Below are 13,571 nucleotides of genomic sequence, written 5' to 3' on the forward strand. Positions count from 1 at the left end.
TCTTACTTTAGAGGCTAGGGATTACTCTGAGGTAGATCCCAGCCACGGACATCCAGGCTCTGGGGGGGTTCCCCTGAGGTAGGTGTGTATGTGTGTATGTGTATGTGTGTGTATATAATATATATATATATATATATATATAATTAGTATCTATATATCTATTAGTATCTATATATCCATGTAACCTACACACACTGGCTGTACTTGTTTTTTTAATATGTGAATATACAATGTGTTTAGGCTGAGCTGCAGCATTCTGAGGCTTATTCTGGTTAAACATCTACATCCTCCCTAGTGGAAGAGAATGGCAGCACTGTGGGGTTTGTCTGCATGTCTCTGGTACTTATGCTGGCTGTTTATATACCACCACCTTATAATAGTGAGGTCCAGCAGAAATGCAGCGAATTTATGAAGCTATTTCCTGACTCTCCTGTTGTCTGTGTTGGAGATTTCAATGATATGATAAAGAAGAGCATTAATAGATGGTCAACGAATTGTGGTTAGTTGATGTTTGGAGTTTGAGGCATCCTAACTCTACGCAATTTTCCTGCTTTTCCACTTCTTAAAATGTGTTTTCCAGAATAAACCTCACATTTGTTTGTCACAAACTGGTACATGCTGTACGGAAAGTAGAATATAAACCTGATGGATGGGGGGGGGGGTCCCTGACCACTCCCCTCCTTCTGTTTTCTGTGGACTTTAATATTACCGAGGGAGAGTATATACCGGCTCCCCTGGTTATCTGGGCTAACTGGGAGCAGTTTTAAGGACACAGTCCCGAGCCTCCGACCAGAAAGTATTAATGACTGGGCAGTCCCATAGAAGACGCTAACAATCGCCCTGTGGGGAGCGGCATTTTGAACACGACGGATCATTCCTCCTAATTAAGTGACTTTTGGCACAAAAGAATGGTCTATTATCTATTGGACAAATTCAAATGCAATTTACTTTTTTCTAAACACATCCGCTCTGCGCAGGCAGGATTAACAGTGTCTTTAGTGTATATAACCCGTCAGGGGGGTACGGCCAGTACTGCTGTGAGGGGCCCGGACCGACCGTGCTGCCCCTTTTTTTTTTTTTTCTTACCTTCTCCGCGATGCTGCAGCTCTGCCTCCCAAACTCTGATAAGCTGGGAGCTCGGTGACGTCATCACCACGCGCCGCACTCCCAGTGTATCAATGACCGGGAGGCAGAGCTGCAGCATCGCGAAGGAGAAGGTAAGTTAATGAGCTATAATTTTTTTTGAGGGGGGGGAGAGGGAGAGCCTGGGGGATCATTACTGTGGAGGGAGGGGGGAGAGGGAGAGCCTGGGGGACCATAATTGTGGAGGGAGGGAGGGGGGGGGGAACAGGGAGAGCCTGGGGGGACCTGATCTGTGGAGGGAGAGGGGGGAAGAGAGGGACCTTAACTGTGGAAGGGGGACCTTAATTGTAAAGGGGGACCTTAATTGTAGAGGGGGGGAGGGGGACCTTAACTGTGATTGGGGGGGAGAGGAGGACATTAAATATGGGGGTGTGGTGGAGGGGGACATTAACCGTGGGGGGGAGAGAGGGGGACATTAACTGTGGGGGGAGAGGGGGACATTAACTGTGGGATGGAGAGAGGAGGGGGGGGACATTTATTGTGATTGCGGAGAGGGGGGAGGGGAACATTTACTGTTATGAGGGAGTGGGGGGGAATGTACTGTGATGAGGGATTGGAGGCGCATGTATGGTGAAGATGGAGGGGTGCACATGTATGGAAAAGGGTGCACATGTATGGGGAGGGGGGGCCCCGCCAGATTAATTAGTACTGGACCAAGGAGGGTCGCGGGGCGCCACAGTAATTGGTACGGGGCCCCACAGTTTCTGATGGCAGCCCTGTAGCCTGTGCTAGTGCAGCTGTTCTTGTGATTATGGATGAGGGATTGGGGGTGAGAAGCAGTTTCCAACTCCTGACATAAATGAAGTTTTCCAAAGTGGTGATGGACAATACACAACATGACACGAGGGAGATGTTGGCATATTTAAATACAGTTTGTCTTCTCAAACTCTCAATGGACTGTAATTCCATCTTGGCTTCTCCAATCGCCCTGGAGGAGTAGATTAAGCTATAATGTCCTTCCTAAGTAGTAAAGCCCCCGCCATGGACTGTCTTCTGGTAGAACTGCAGAAACAACACAGAGCTTTTTATGTTCCTAAGTGTACCAGACTCTTAGAGATAGTTGCTGGAAACCTTTAATTATCTTGTTCTATGTCTGAAGCATTGATAGTGGTATCACTGCAACCAGGTAAAGAGGACCTGCACCTTGATGAATACAGACCTATATCCCTTCTGTCAACAAATGTGGAAATCCTGGTTAAATTATTAGCCCTCAGGCTTATTAAGAAATCGTTCATCCGGACCAAAAAGGGTTCATGCCAGAAAGTCCACCTCCCTGAATCTTGGGCCCTTGTTCACATCTTTTGAGCATTCAATCTCTAGTAGGTTGATCTCCCCAGATACCGCTAAGGTGTTCCACTCAATTGAGTGGCGTCATTTGTGGGAGTTGATGGATCGATTGGGGTTGGTCCCCTCGTATATAAAATGGATTAGGCGTCTGTATTCTAGCACTGCAGCGAAAGGATTATATATCGTACTCCCTTAAGTTGGGTAGAGGTACTAGGCAGGGTATCCACTATCCCCCACTCGCTTCTTTTCCTACCTCCAGGTTAGACACGCTCTGATGGGACAGTTTGAAAATGGAATCCCAAACCTTTGTGGTAGCTCCTGTTAAAAATCTTCATCAGCCTCTGGATTCTTGCAATGTCCAAAAATTAAAACCTTCTGGTCTAAAGTTATCAGATGTATTAGGTGTGACAGTGTCTTTGTACTCTCTGGCCACATGCATGTTTGGGTTAAAATGAAAAGATATGACAAATGGAGTCACACAGCAATATCTAATGAATCTACTATAGTTGGATCAGCTCTGTATAGCAAGGACATGACTGGCACCGGCAGTCCAAAGATTCAAAATTGGATCAGGTTGGTCAGTGAAACAATAGGACATGAAAGATTTGTGTACACTAGCAGGAAAGCCTTAAGCTGGGTACACACTATAGGCTTTCATCCAATTATCAGGCTGATTACACAACAAACCACCGTTGGGTCCGTTAGCGCTTTAGTGTGTACACTTGAACAATCATATTTTATTGTACCAAAGCACATTGTATCGTTGTTTTGATTATATACCCGGACTAAAAATATCTATTGGTGATGGAACAATGTTGTGTCAATTCTGCAGTATGTACGTAGTCGGGATCATCTGTCCGACAATCTCCCAATAGTTCCTCCAACAGGGACGCCTCTCTGGGCGTTCATATTAGCGTTCATATGCTGTGTTGTCTAATCGTGAAGCACATGGAAATAGTGTTCTTTTCATAGCAAATCAATAATAAACATTTTTCATTCTCTATATGTCATCTATATGTTCATGTATGCGTATACAGCATCAATTAACACGTGAAAATACATACTCTTGATAAAGTCTTATTGATTTACTCATGTCCACTTCTTCAATTCTGTATCATCCACCCTACCGTGCGCCTGTGTATCCAGTCCATAAGTAGGAACCTATATAAAAAAAAAAAAAAAAAAGAGCCACAACAAGTGACCACACGTGTGGAATTGTTTGAGAGTATTTATTCACAACAGCAGTTAAAACCGCTTACAAGAATAAAATAGTATTATTTATCTGAACAACCATATCTTATGGAAAGTTGCAACATCTCTGGACCAAACAGTATCAGCAGGGTTCAGTGATTGACGCAAACACGGCGTGCAAAAAGACCACCCTATGTGTTTAATGATAGCACTTCGTCAGTGGTGTGTGGTCTAATTGAATCGAAAACTCGTTTATAATGCACAAAGTTAAAAAATGTAAATCCATCTTTTGATTAGACTCCGGAAAGCGTCATCTTTGCTGCAAGTGATGATGAAATCGGTCACCACCTTACCCGGTGTGAAAAACACCACATCCAAGATGACCACATAATCATGTGATAACTATAATTATTGAATCCCACCAAAAAGATGGCCAACGCCAATAGAGTCAAATAATTTCCACAAAGACAATGGCCACCGCCATTGTAAATACATCCAAGTGCAGAATCAATAAAACGATCAATTAATCAAACACCTCATGACGATTTTCAAATCTACATAAAAATTATTGAAATTAAACACAATTTAAGCAATTAATAAAAAATAAAATCATTACATAATACATGAACGCAAATCCATAATATGTATCGTCAAATGGAAAATACATACAATTATTAAAAAAATAAAATACATAACGTTTAATCATTGCAGAAATAAAATTCTACAAAAGAGCAGAAAAATAGAAAATATAAAAAAAGAAAAGGAAAAAATGGGTCACAGATATATACTGAATGATCAACCAGAATATATCTGTGGTCCAAAAACAGAAAAGAAATGATATCAAAAATCTCATTCAATCCTGCTTGAACCATCTCATAGATCCAGAAGGACTCCTTTATAGAGAGCTGTAATTAATGGGTATTTGTTCAATATCATTAAAGATAAATGAATCTATATTGTTGTGATTGTTGTGATGAAAAACACTAAAGTGTCTTGGAAGACTATGGACTACAACATTATTTTTTTTATATTGCGTAGATGTTCCTGTATCCTGATCTTCAACATTCTTTTTGTTTTCCCTATATCATCAACTTCATCATCATTTATCATTTACGCTTTACAATGTGGGACAAACACAGTAATAAACAAACTGGTAAAACAGACAGAGGTGAGAAGGTCCTGGCCGCAAGGTTACAATCTATGGGACAATAGGAGTTTGATCTATGAGGTCCAACCAGATTGCAAGGGTAAAAAAATAAATAAAAAAAATCAGATTGCAACTACACCTAATCATATAAATAATAAGTCAAACTTTTAATTTTGTACTCACCCTTTTTTGTAAAGATGTCGTTTTTCTTAGCCATATATTTACAAACATTGCAGCGTTGACATGGATAACATCCATTCATAACGTGCCAAAAAATGACTGTCATCAGTCTATCTCTTCTCTCAATAAACTTTTATTGATTTTAAATTATTTGCCCTTCTCTATATCACTTTTGGCTTAGTTGGTAAATGGAACCTTAAAATGGGATCACATAACGGTATACTCCAATGTTTTTTAAGAGTTTTTAGTCAATTTTTTTCTATGATTATTACAGCTATTATTAAAACAAATGTCACAGTCCCGACTAGTCTTACCAGCATTACTGATTAATTTAGGCTGTAAAAAAATTATTCCTACTAATAAAAGAAGCCCTTTAATTGCTGTTTCTAACATACTTTCATTATAACCTCTATCTATAAATGTTTGTTTCAAAAACAGGCACTGTTAGAAAAAATTGTAGCAATTTTCAGGGTTTTTTTCAAGTCTCAAAAATTGAATGTGGAACATTTTTCTTCCACAGATCAAGATGGCAACTATTAGAGAGAACAAAACCGTTCGCAATCCACTTTCTTAAAATACGTTTTGGTTTCAATATTACCAGATTACCTAAAACTCAATCTAGAAAGTCAATAGAAGTAACACTTATTTTAAAAGTGAATGTTAGATTCCAATCATTTATATTAAGTTGAGCCACAAACTTTTCAACCTCATGAATAGTACCATCCCAGATTAATATTTTATCATCACCATAATGTTGGTAAATTTTAATGTTGACAGACATATCAGAAGAATTATAAATGTAATCACACTCCCAATTATTTATATTTTTTATATATATATATATATATATATATATATATATATGCATATGCAGAGCTAGGGGCAAATTTTGACCCCATAGCTGTGCTGCATAACTGTAAATAAAAACTGTTGTTCAAATAAGAGAATTATTGGTAGGCATATATTGTATCCCTTACATTAGAAATTTCCTATTCCGTATTGCAAAATTCTTATCTCTGATTAACAAATTATTAACATCACTTATACCTTCAATTGTGACCCAAAGTAAACCATCTTGCCACTTATATTTATCTAATAATTGTAAAACTGAGGTTGAGTCCCTCAAATAAGACTTCAAAACATATGGTTGTATATTCCCACTCTGAAGCTAAATGTTATAACCTCTTATGTCCATTATCAAAAATTTGGTCCACAGTTTCAATACATCTGTCTACACCCTGGACAAAATTGTATTTATTAATCATGTAGGTGCAGTTTTATTTTATATATATATATATATATATATATATATATATATATATATATATATATATATATATATATATATATATATATATATATATATATATATATATATAATATATTACACATACATACATACATACACACTCTCTCTACTATGGCCATTATGAAACGCATGTTTACAAAATCCTTTTTTTTTTTTTTTTTTTAACCTTAATAAAGATATCTAGTAGGTGGGTGTGAAATAAGAATTCCCCACACTAGAGCAGGATGATATACTAATTACTATGATTATAACTACATATTTTAACTTTTCAGCTGGTTTCAGCAGGCTCCAAGCAACAATTTTTTTTCTTTTTTTATATATGTGAATCAAATCAAGATAATTTCTCTCCAGTTTGAGGAATTTCTTTTTGGCATCATTTATGTTTTCCCTCAGTTTGTTAAAATATTCGTTTGGCTTTGCCATTTTCTTGGCCACACCTGTTACATCACCGGAAGCCAGAGAACTATTGATCCTCGGATCTACCTTCTCTTCTGCCAAACTTTCGTCTGAAATGACGATGGTACCTAAATGTAGAACGGAAAACCGAAATTTTGGCTCACCTTGGACGCTGCTGGCAATCACTTTGTGCTGATGTCCCCCTTGGGTTTGTCCAGGCAACTGAAATAATATAGGCATCGGATACACCTTACACTTTTGTTTTACTTTTTAATGACGCAAGCTTTTTTGTTTGTTTGAAGGTGTGATCATTATATTTCAATAAATCGTAACAGTTGTGGACAGAGTTGCTGGATGTACACCAGGCTCAAAGCTGAACCTTGGAATGAATGGCGATTATGGTATTTCCTGTTTCTGGATGTATGTCTGTGGGTGTTGCGTGCTCTTGGGTTCAGCCCTTTATTTAAATTAATTTAGCTAATTGCTGCTGGGACGGTATATATCTGTACAGGGAGTATGGAGTCACAATCTTTTCAGCCGATAGTTATGACAGATGGAAATCTGACAGTAAAATGTGTATAGTGTGTACACCTGAATCAGCTGCTGATCGGGACTTTCAGTTGTTAATCATATGGCATCGGGAGAAATGTGCCGTAGTGCGCACCCAGCTTTAATAAAACGTCAGAATATTTGGAACAGGTGGTTTCAGTCCTCTTGCACGTTAGGTTCAATGAGAGGACCCAGTTTTGATGACTGACCCCTCGGGCACCCAAGCCATTAATAGATGCATGGTTTTTCTTATTTTTTAATTTGATATATGGAGTTGTACAATGTTATTGTGAAGCCAGATATACTGCAAACGTTATACTCTATATGCTTTCAAGTGCTGTTTATTTGGATTTGTATTTTTGTTTGTTTTATAGATCATAAATAGGCCGTAATATGTGAACAAAAGAAGTGATAGTCCGGTGCTCTGAAACAAACCTATAAATCCTTATGTGTCGGCATATACTGTAGACAGATAGTTTTGTGCACAATATAGTGGGATAAGCTAACATGCTTATCTCAAGGCATCTCCCATAGGTAAGTGCCCAGCCTGTGTTGTAACAAGTGTACTCAGTGAGTCACATTTAAAACCTTCCTGAGGCTCCATTTCTCCATGTAATGTTTATAGTTATATTCAAAAATCATAATAAAAAATAATGTATTAAAAAAAAAAGAGCTTGAACAGACAAAGATTAAAGATGAAAACTCGTGTCCTTGTGTATTGCAGATTGTGTGAGAGACACTTCTAGATAATGGTTTTATCTTCCTCGTCTCTCTGTGACTTGCTCCTTGATCCTTGCAGCGTTTATTACTTGTAATTATTTCTCCCTCAGCATGATCTGGATAGAACAAATATTTTGCCTACATCAGCAATTTCCTTATCTTAATATCTGCTTTCCCATTTTATCCTCGTAATGCTCAATATTTTCATTCTTAAAACTCTTTCCCACTGATTTTTAAATGTACTTTTTACCCAGCTTCATCTTTTACTTTTATTACAAGGTTTTGAGTTTATTCATGTGATCTGCTCCCTGGTTAACATATATGTTTGAGCTGGAATGGATTTTGATATCCCTGTTTATGCTGATTAGTTTGTGGTGTGACAGAGGTTAGGGTCATTCCACATCAAATCAACACAATTTTAGAAAAAATTCTACCGTATGTTCTCTAATTTCAATTAAATTTGGTATAAATGCTGCCATGGGTGTAAAGAAAACCCCAAAGTCTTATGCTGATCTGTGCGCTGGATTTGAAGTTATACACCTTTTAAAGCTGCAATTTTTTAAGTAAAAATATGCTTTTAACATTTCTTCAAATTGCATTTGTAGCTCACCTGATTGAGCTGGAGAGTTGCACAAGGTCTCATTTTAAAACTGTTTATGTCTGCTCCCACTTGTGCACAGGCGTGTAAACTAAAGTGGAAAGATACTGTACGTGGAAAGACACTTCCATTGTGTTGGATAGGCCCTTCTTTTACAGGGACAGGGTAGGTTTGGGTGGGCTTTAATTGGTGAAGAAAGGCCTCTTGTTCACTAATTTTAGCCCACTCAAACCTAACCTGACCCTGGACCATTTGTGTCACATTTGAAAAAGCAGAGTGTTTAATTACAGGGGAGTATCAGACTGGGAAAATGTGTTCTGGGGGGGAGAGACCCAGCAGACTGGGAGAATGTGTTCTGGGAGGGAGAGACCCAGCAGACTGGGAGAGTGTGTTCTGGGAGGGAGAGACCCAGCAGACTGGGAGAGTGTGTTCTGGGAGGTAGAGACCCAGCAGACTGGGAGAATGTGTTCTGGGAGGGAGAGACCCAGCAGACTGGGAGAATGTGTTCTGGGAGGGAGAGACCCAGCAGACTGGGAGAGTGTGTTCTGGGAGGGAGAGACCCAGCAGACTGGGAGAGTGTGTTCTGGGAGGGAGAGACCCAGCAGACTGGGAGAGTGTGTTCTGGGAGGGAGAGACCCAGCAGACTGGGAGAATGTGTTCTGGGAGGGAGAGACCCAGCAGACTGGGAGAGTGTGTTCTGGGAGGGAGAGACCCAGCAGACTGGGAGAGTGTGTTCTGGGAGGGAGAGACCCAGCAGACTGGGAGAATGTGTTCTGGGAGGGAGAGACCCAGCAGACTGGGAGAATGTGTTCTGGGAGGGAGAGACCCAGCAGACTGGGAGAATGTGTTCTGGGAGGGAGAGACCCAGCAGACTGGGAGAATGTGTTCTGGGAGGGAGAGACCCAGCAGACTGGGAGAATGTGTTCTGGGAGGGAGAGACCCAGCAGACTGGGAGAATGTGTTCTGGGAGGGAGAGACCCAGCAGACTGGGAGAATGTGTTCTGGGAGGGAGAGACCCAGCAGACTGGGAGAATGTGTTCTGGGAGGGAGAGACCCAGCAGACTGGGAGAATGTGTTCTGGGAGGGAGAGACCCAGCAGACTGGGAGAATGTGTTCTGGGAGGGAGAGACCCAGCAGACTGGGAGAATGTGTTCTGGGAGGGAGAGACCCAGCAGACTGGGAGAGTGTGTTCTGGAAGCAGGGAGAGACCCAGCAGACTGGGAGAGTGTGTTCTGGAAGCAGGGAGAGACCCAGCAGACTGGGAGAGTGTGTTCTGGAAGCAGGGAGAGACCCAGCAGACTGGGAGAGTGTGTTCTGGAAGCAGGGAGAGACCCAGCAGACTGGGAGAGTGTGTTCTGGAAGCAGGGAGAGACCCAGCAGACTGGGAGAGTGTGTTCTGGAAGCAGGGAGAGACCCAGCAGACTGGGAGAGTGTGTTCTGGAAGCAGGGAGAGACCCAGCAGACTGGGAGAGTGTGTTCTGGGAGGGAGAGACCCAGCAGACTGGGAGAGTGTGTTCTGGGAGGGAGAGACCCAGCAGACTGGGAGAGTGTGTTCTGGGAGGGAGAGACCCAGCAGACTGGGAGAGTGTGTTCTGGGAGGGAGAGACCCAGCAGACTGGGAGAATGTGTTCTGGGAGGGAGAGACCCAGCAGACTGGGAGAATGTGTTCTGGGAGGGAGAGACCCAGCAGACTGGGAGAATGTGTTCTGGGGGGGAGAGACCCAGCAGACTGGGAGAATGTGTTCTGGGAGGGAGAGACCCAGCAGACTGGGAGAGTGTGTTCTGGGAGGGAGAGACCCAGCAGACTGGGAGAGTGTGTTCTGGGAGGGAGAGACCCAGCAGACTGGGAGAGTGTGTTCTGGGAGGGAGAGACCCAGCAGACTGGGAGAATGTGTTCTGGGAGGGAGAGACCCAGCAGACTGGGAGAATGTGTTCTGGGAGGGAGAGACCCAGCAGACTGGGAGAATGTGTTCTGGGAGGGAGAGACCCAGCAGACTGGGAGAGTGTGTTCTGGGAGGGAGAGACCCAGCAGACTGGGAGAGTGTGTTCTGGGGGGGGAGAGACCCAGCAGACTGGGAGAGTGTGTTCTGGGGGGGGAGAGACCCAGCAGACTGGGAGAGTGTGTTCTGCGAGGGAGAGACCCAGCAGACTGGGAGAATGTGTTCTGGGAGGGAGAGACCCAGCAGACTGGAAGAATGTGTTCTGGGAGGGAGAGACCCAGCAGACTGGGAGAGTGTGTTCTGGGGGGGAGAGACCCAGCAGACTGGGAGAATGTGTTCTGGGGGGGAGAGACCCAGCAGACTGGGAGAATGTGTTCTGGGAGGGAGAGACCCAGCAGACTGGGAGAATGTGTTCTGGGAGGGAGAGACCCAGCAGACTGGGAGAGTGTGTTCTGGGAGGGAGAGACCCAGCAGACTGGGAGAGTGTGTTCTGGGAGGGAGAGACCCAGCAGACTGGGAGAGTGTGTTCTGGGAGGGAGAGACCCAGCAGACTGGGAGAATGTGTTCTGGGAGGGAGAGACCCAGCAGACTGGGAGAGTGTGTTCTGGGAGGGAGAGACCCAGCAGACTGGGAGAGTGTGTTCTGGGAGGGAGAGACCCAGCAGACTGGGAGAGTGTGTTCTGGGAGGGAGAGACCCAGCAGACTGGGAGAATGTGTTCTGGGGGGGGAGAGACCCAGCAGACTGGGAGAGTGTGTTCTGGGAGGGAGAGACCCAGCAGACTGGGAGAGTGTGTTCTGGGAGGGAGAGACCCAGCAGACTGGGAGAGTGTGTTCTGGGAGGGAGAGACCCAGCAGACTGGGAGAGTGTGTTCTGGAAGCAGGGAGGGACAGCAGCTTGTAGAAGGGGTGCTGGGAGGGAGCACCCTTCTAGGCACCCCTAAGCCCAAATAATAACCAAGTAGTTCCCCCCGGCTTACCACTGGCCCTGGCCGAGGCACCCCTGTGAGATGGCCGAGGCACCCCAGGGTACCTAGGCGCACAGTTTGGGAACCACTGGTTCAACCAATTTAAAAAGGTTTAAGGTTCTCAAATGGATCGGACTCTCACGCTCTCAACGGGGCCGGGACTAATAGTGAATTCTCTGTACACCGCTGTGGAATTAGTGGTGCTATAGAAACATAAATGTTATCTTGCTTATGCGGCTACTGAAGTGTGGAGTTAGTCTGTATTAAAATAATTCATGATGTCTGAGAGATTCCTATATTCAGTCTGAGGTTTGTTGGTCAGGCAGAGAGGCGTTCTGAGGTAACTTGTCGCACACTTTCAGCACTGTTTAAAGTTCCTTTTAAGGTCGTAAAGTTTATAGTTTTACGACTTAGGATTTATGCTGTTGTGCATAAGGGTCATTTGTTGTAGGAAATATTGTATATGACCTAATGTCACAATAAGGCCCATCTGGGCATGTATGACGTGGATGTGAAAGGGTTAATCACAAAAACTGAGTAAAACCACTAAAAAAAATCCTCTCCCACTCATTATTAAAAACAAACCACTGCCATCATTAAGATCTAGTTCAAGAGCTGACACTCTTAGGAAGTCTTCAGTTACTCTCTGACTACCTTCTAAATACAATCAATCTATCTGACAAATTAATTATTTTAAGAACCCAACAACTGCACATAATTGAATATGAGAAGTCCCAATGCTTACTGATTAAAATTCAGATATATGTATGCAAATTCCAGAACTACTCATTCAAATCTCAGGTGAAATCTGTGGCCAGAGGAAAGGGTAGAAGATTTGGACAATTTCTTCCCAAAAAGACAATTTACATTATTTCATTGTATTTTAAATCTTTTTGCTCCTTGTCCAAAACCTCCTTGTGTGACCTCCCAGACAGAGGTGTGCTGGTCTGTTTATCAGTTTTATAACCATTTATGTGCCCTCTTTTTAAAAAATCTTTCTTTTAATTGCCCCAAAAAATATGCCATTACCCCCTGCATATCGCATAGATATGTCATTTCTCTAAACCTGGTAAAATTTTATGCACATATACATATGAAACATGGTTTGGTTATATAGATTCATAAGCCTGGTATATCATCCCTATAGGTTCCTTATGGGGAATTTGTATATAATTTATACATGTTCTCTTGTTGCTTTCATAGGTCATACATTTATATAGGGGTCTTCACGAACATTTATTATGGGAACTATTCCTTCGACAAGTTTTGTTTCCTATAAAAAATATGTTGAACTTGACTTTACCAAAAACCTTAAAACTAAACTGTTTTCTACCAAACTTGGTCCTGTCCAAGAGGTTGTAAACTAATTTTGAATTTATCCATTTGATCAAACAGATCAAGAACATGAGATGAGAAACTAAAGATACATTTAAGTCACAAATTGCTGTTATTTCTTATTTCAATTTTCAGTTGAGAAAAAGCCACGTGTCCGATTCAGTAATCTGATGGAGGTCAGACAGCTCCCGTCAAGTCAAGCTTTAGAAGCCAAATTATCCCGCATGTCGCACCCACCAGTCCGAGATAGTGAGTCTGGCCTGAGAACAAGCGGAAAATTCACAGTCTGCCAAGTAGCAAAGATTAGTTTCTTGTTCTGCTTTGTGGTAAGATACTTGTGTGTTACTCTGACCTGTGACTGAGCCATCGGGCACGCTACTGACTGATGCTGCTGCAGAGTGACTGGCTTCTTATTGGTTCTCTCTCTGAGTGACTGGCTTCTTATTGGTTCTCTCTCTGAGTGACTGGCTTCTTATTGGTTCTCTCTCTGAGTGACTGGCTTCTTATTGGTTCTCTCTCTGAGTGACTGGCTTCTTATTGGTTCTCTCTCTGAGTGACTGGCTTCTTATTGGTTCTCTCTCTGAGTGACTGGCTTCTTATTGGTTCTCTCTCTGAGTGACTGGCTTCTTATTGGTTCTCTCTCTGAGTGACTGGCTTCTTATTGGTTCTCTCTCTCTGAGTGACTGGCTTCTTATTGGTTCTCTCTCTCTGAGTGACTGGCTTCTTATTGGTTCTCTCTCTCTCTGAGTGACTGGCTTCTTATTGGTTCTCTCTCTCTCTGAGTGACTGGCTTCTTATTGGTTCTCTCTCT

The 13,571-nt window shown here is 42.5% G+C and overlaps 1 protein-coding gene across 4 annotated transcripts in view; it reads left to right on the forward strand.

Annotated features, from left to right (window-relative positions):
* Positions 1-13,571, forward strand: part of SLC35F5 (solute carrier family 35 member F5) — a 41,831-nt gene that overhangs the window by 8,828 nt on the left and 19,432 nt on the right. For all 4 annotated transcript variants that reach the window (XM_075181261.1, XM_075181259.1, XM_075181260.1 and 1 more), the window contains exon 8: positions 12,896-13,086. In XM_075181261.1, coding sequence (XP_075037362.1) covers positions 12,896-13,086 — 191 coding nt within the window. The remainder of the gene's footprint in view (positions 1-12,895; positions 13,087-13,571) is intronic.

This window comes from Mixophyes fleayi, chromosome 7 (assembly GCF_038048845.1).
Source record: "Mixophyes fleayi isolate aMixFle1 chromosome 7, aMixFle1.hap1, whole genome shotgun sequence".
Taxonomy (NCBI): domain Eukaryota; kingdom Metazoa; phylum Chordata; class Amphibia; order Anura; family Limnodynastidae; genus Mixophyes; species Mixophyes fleayi.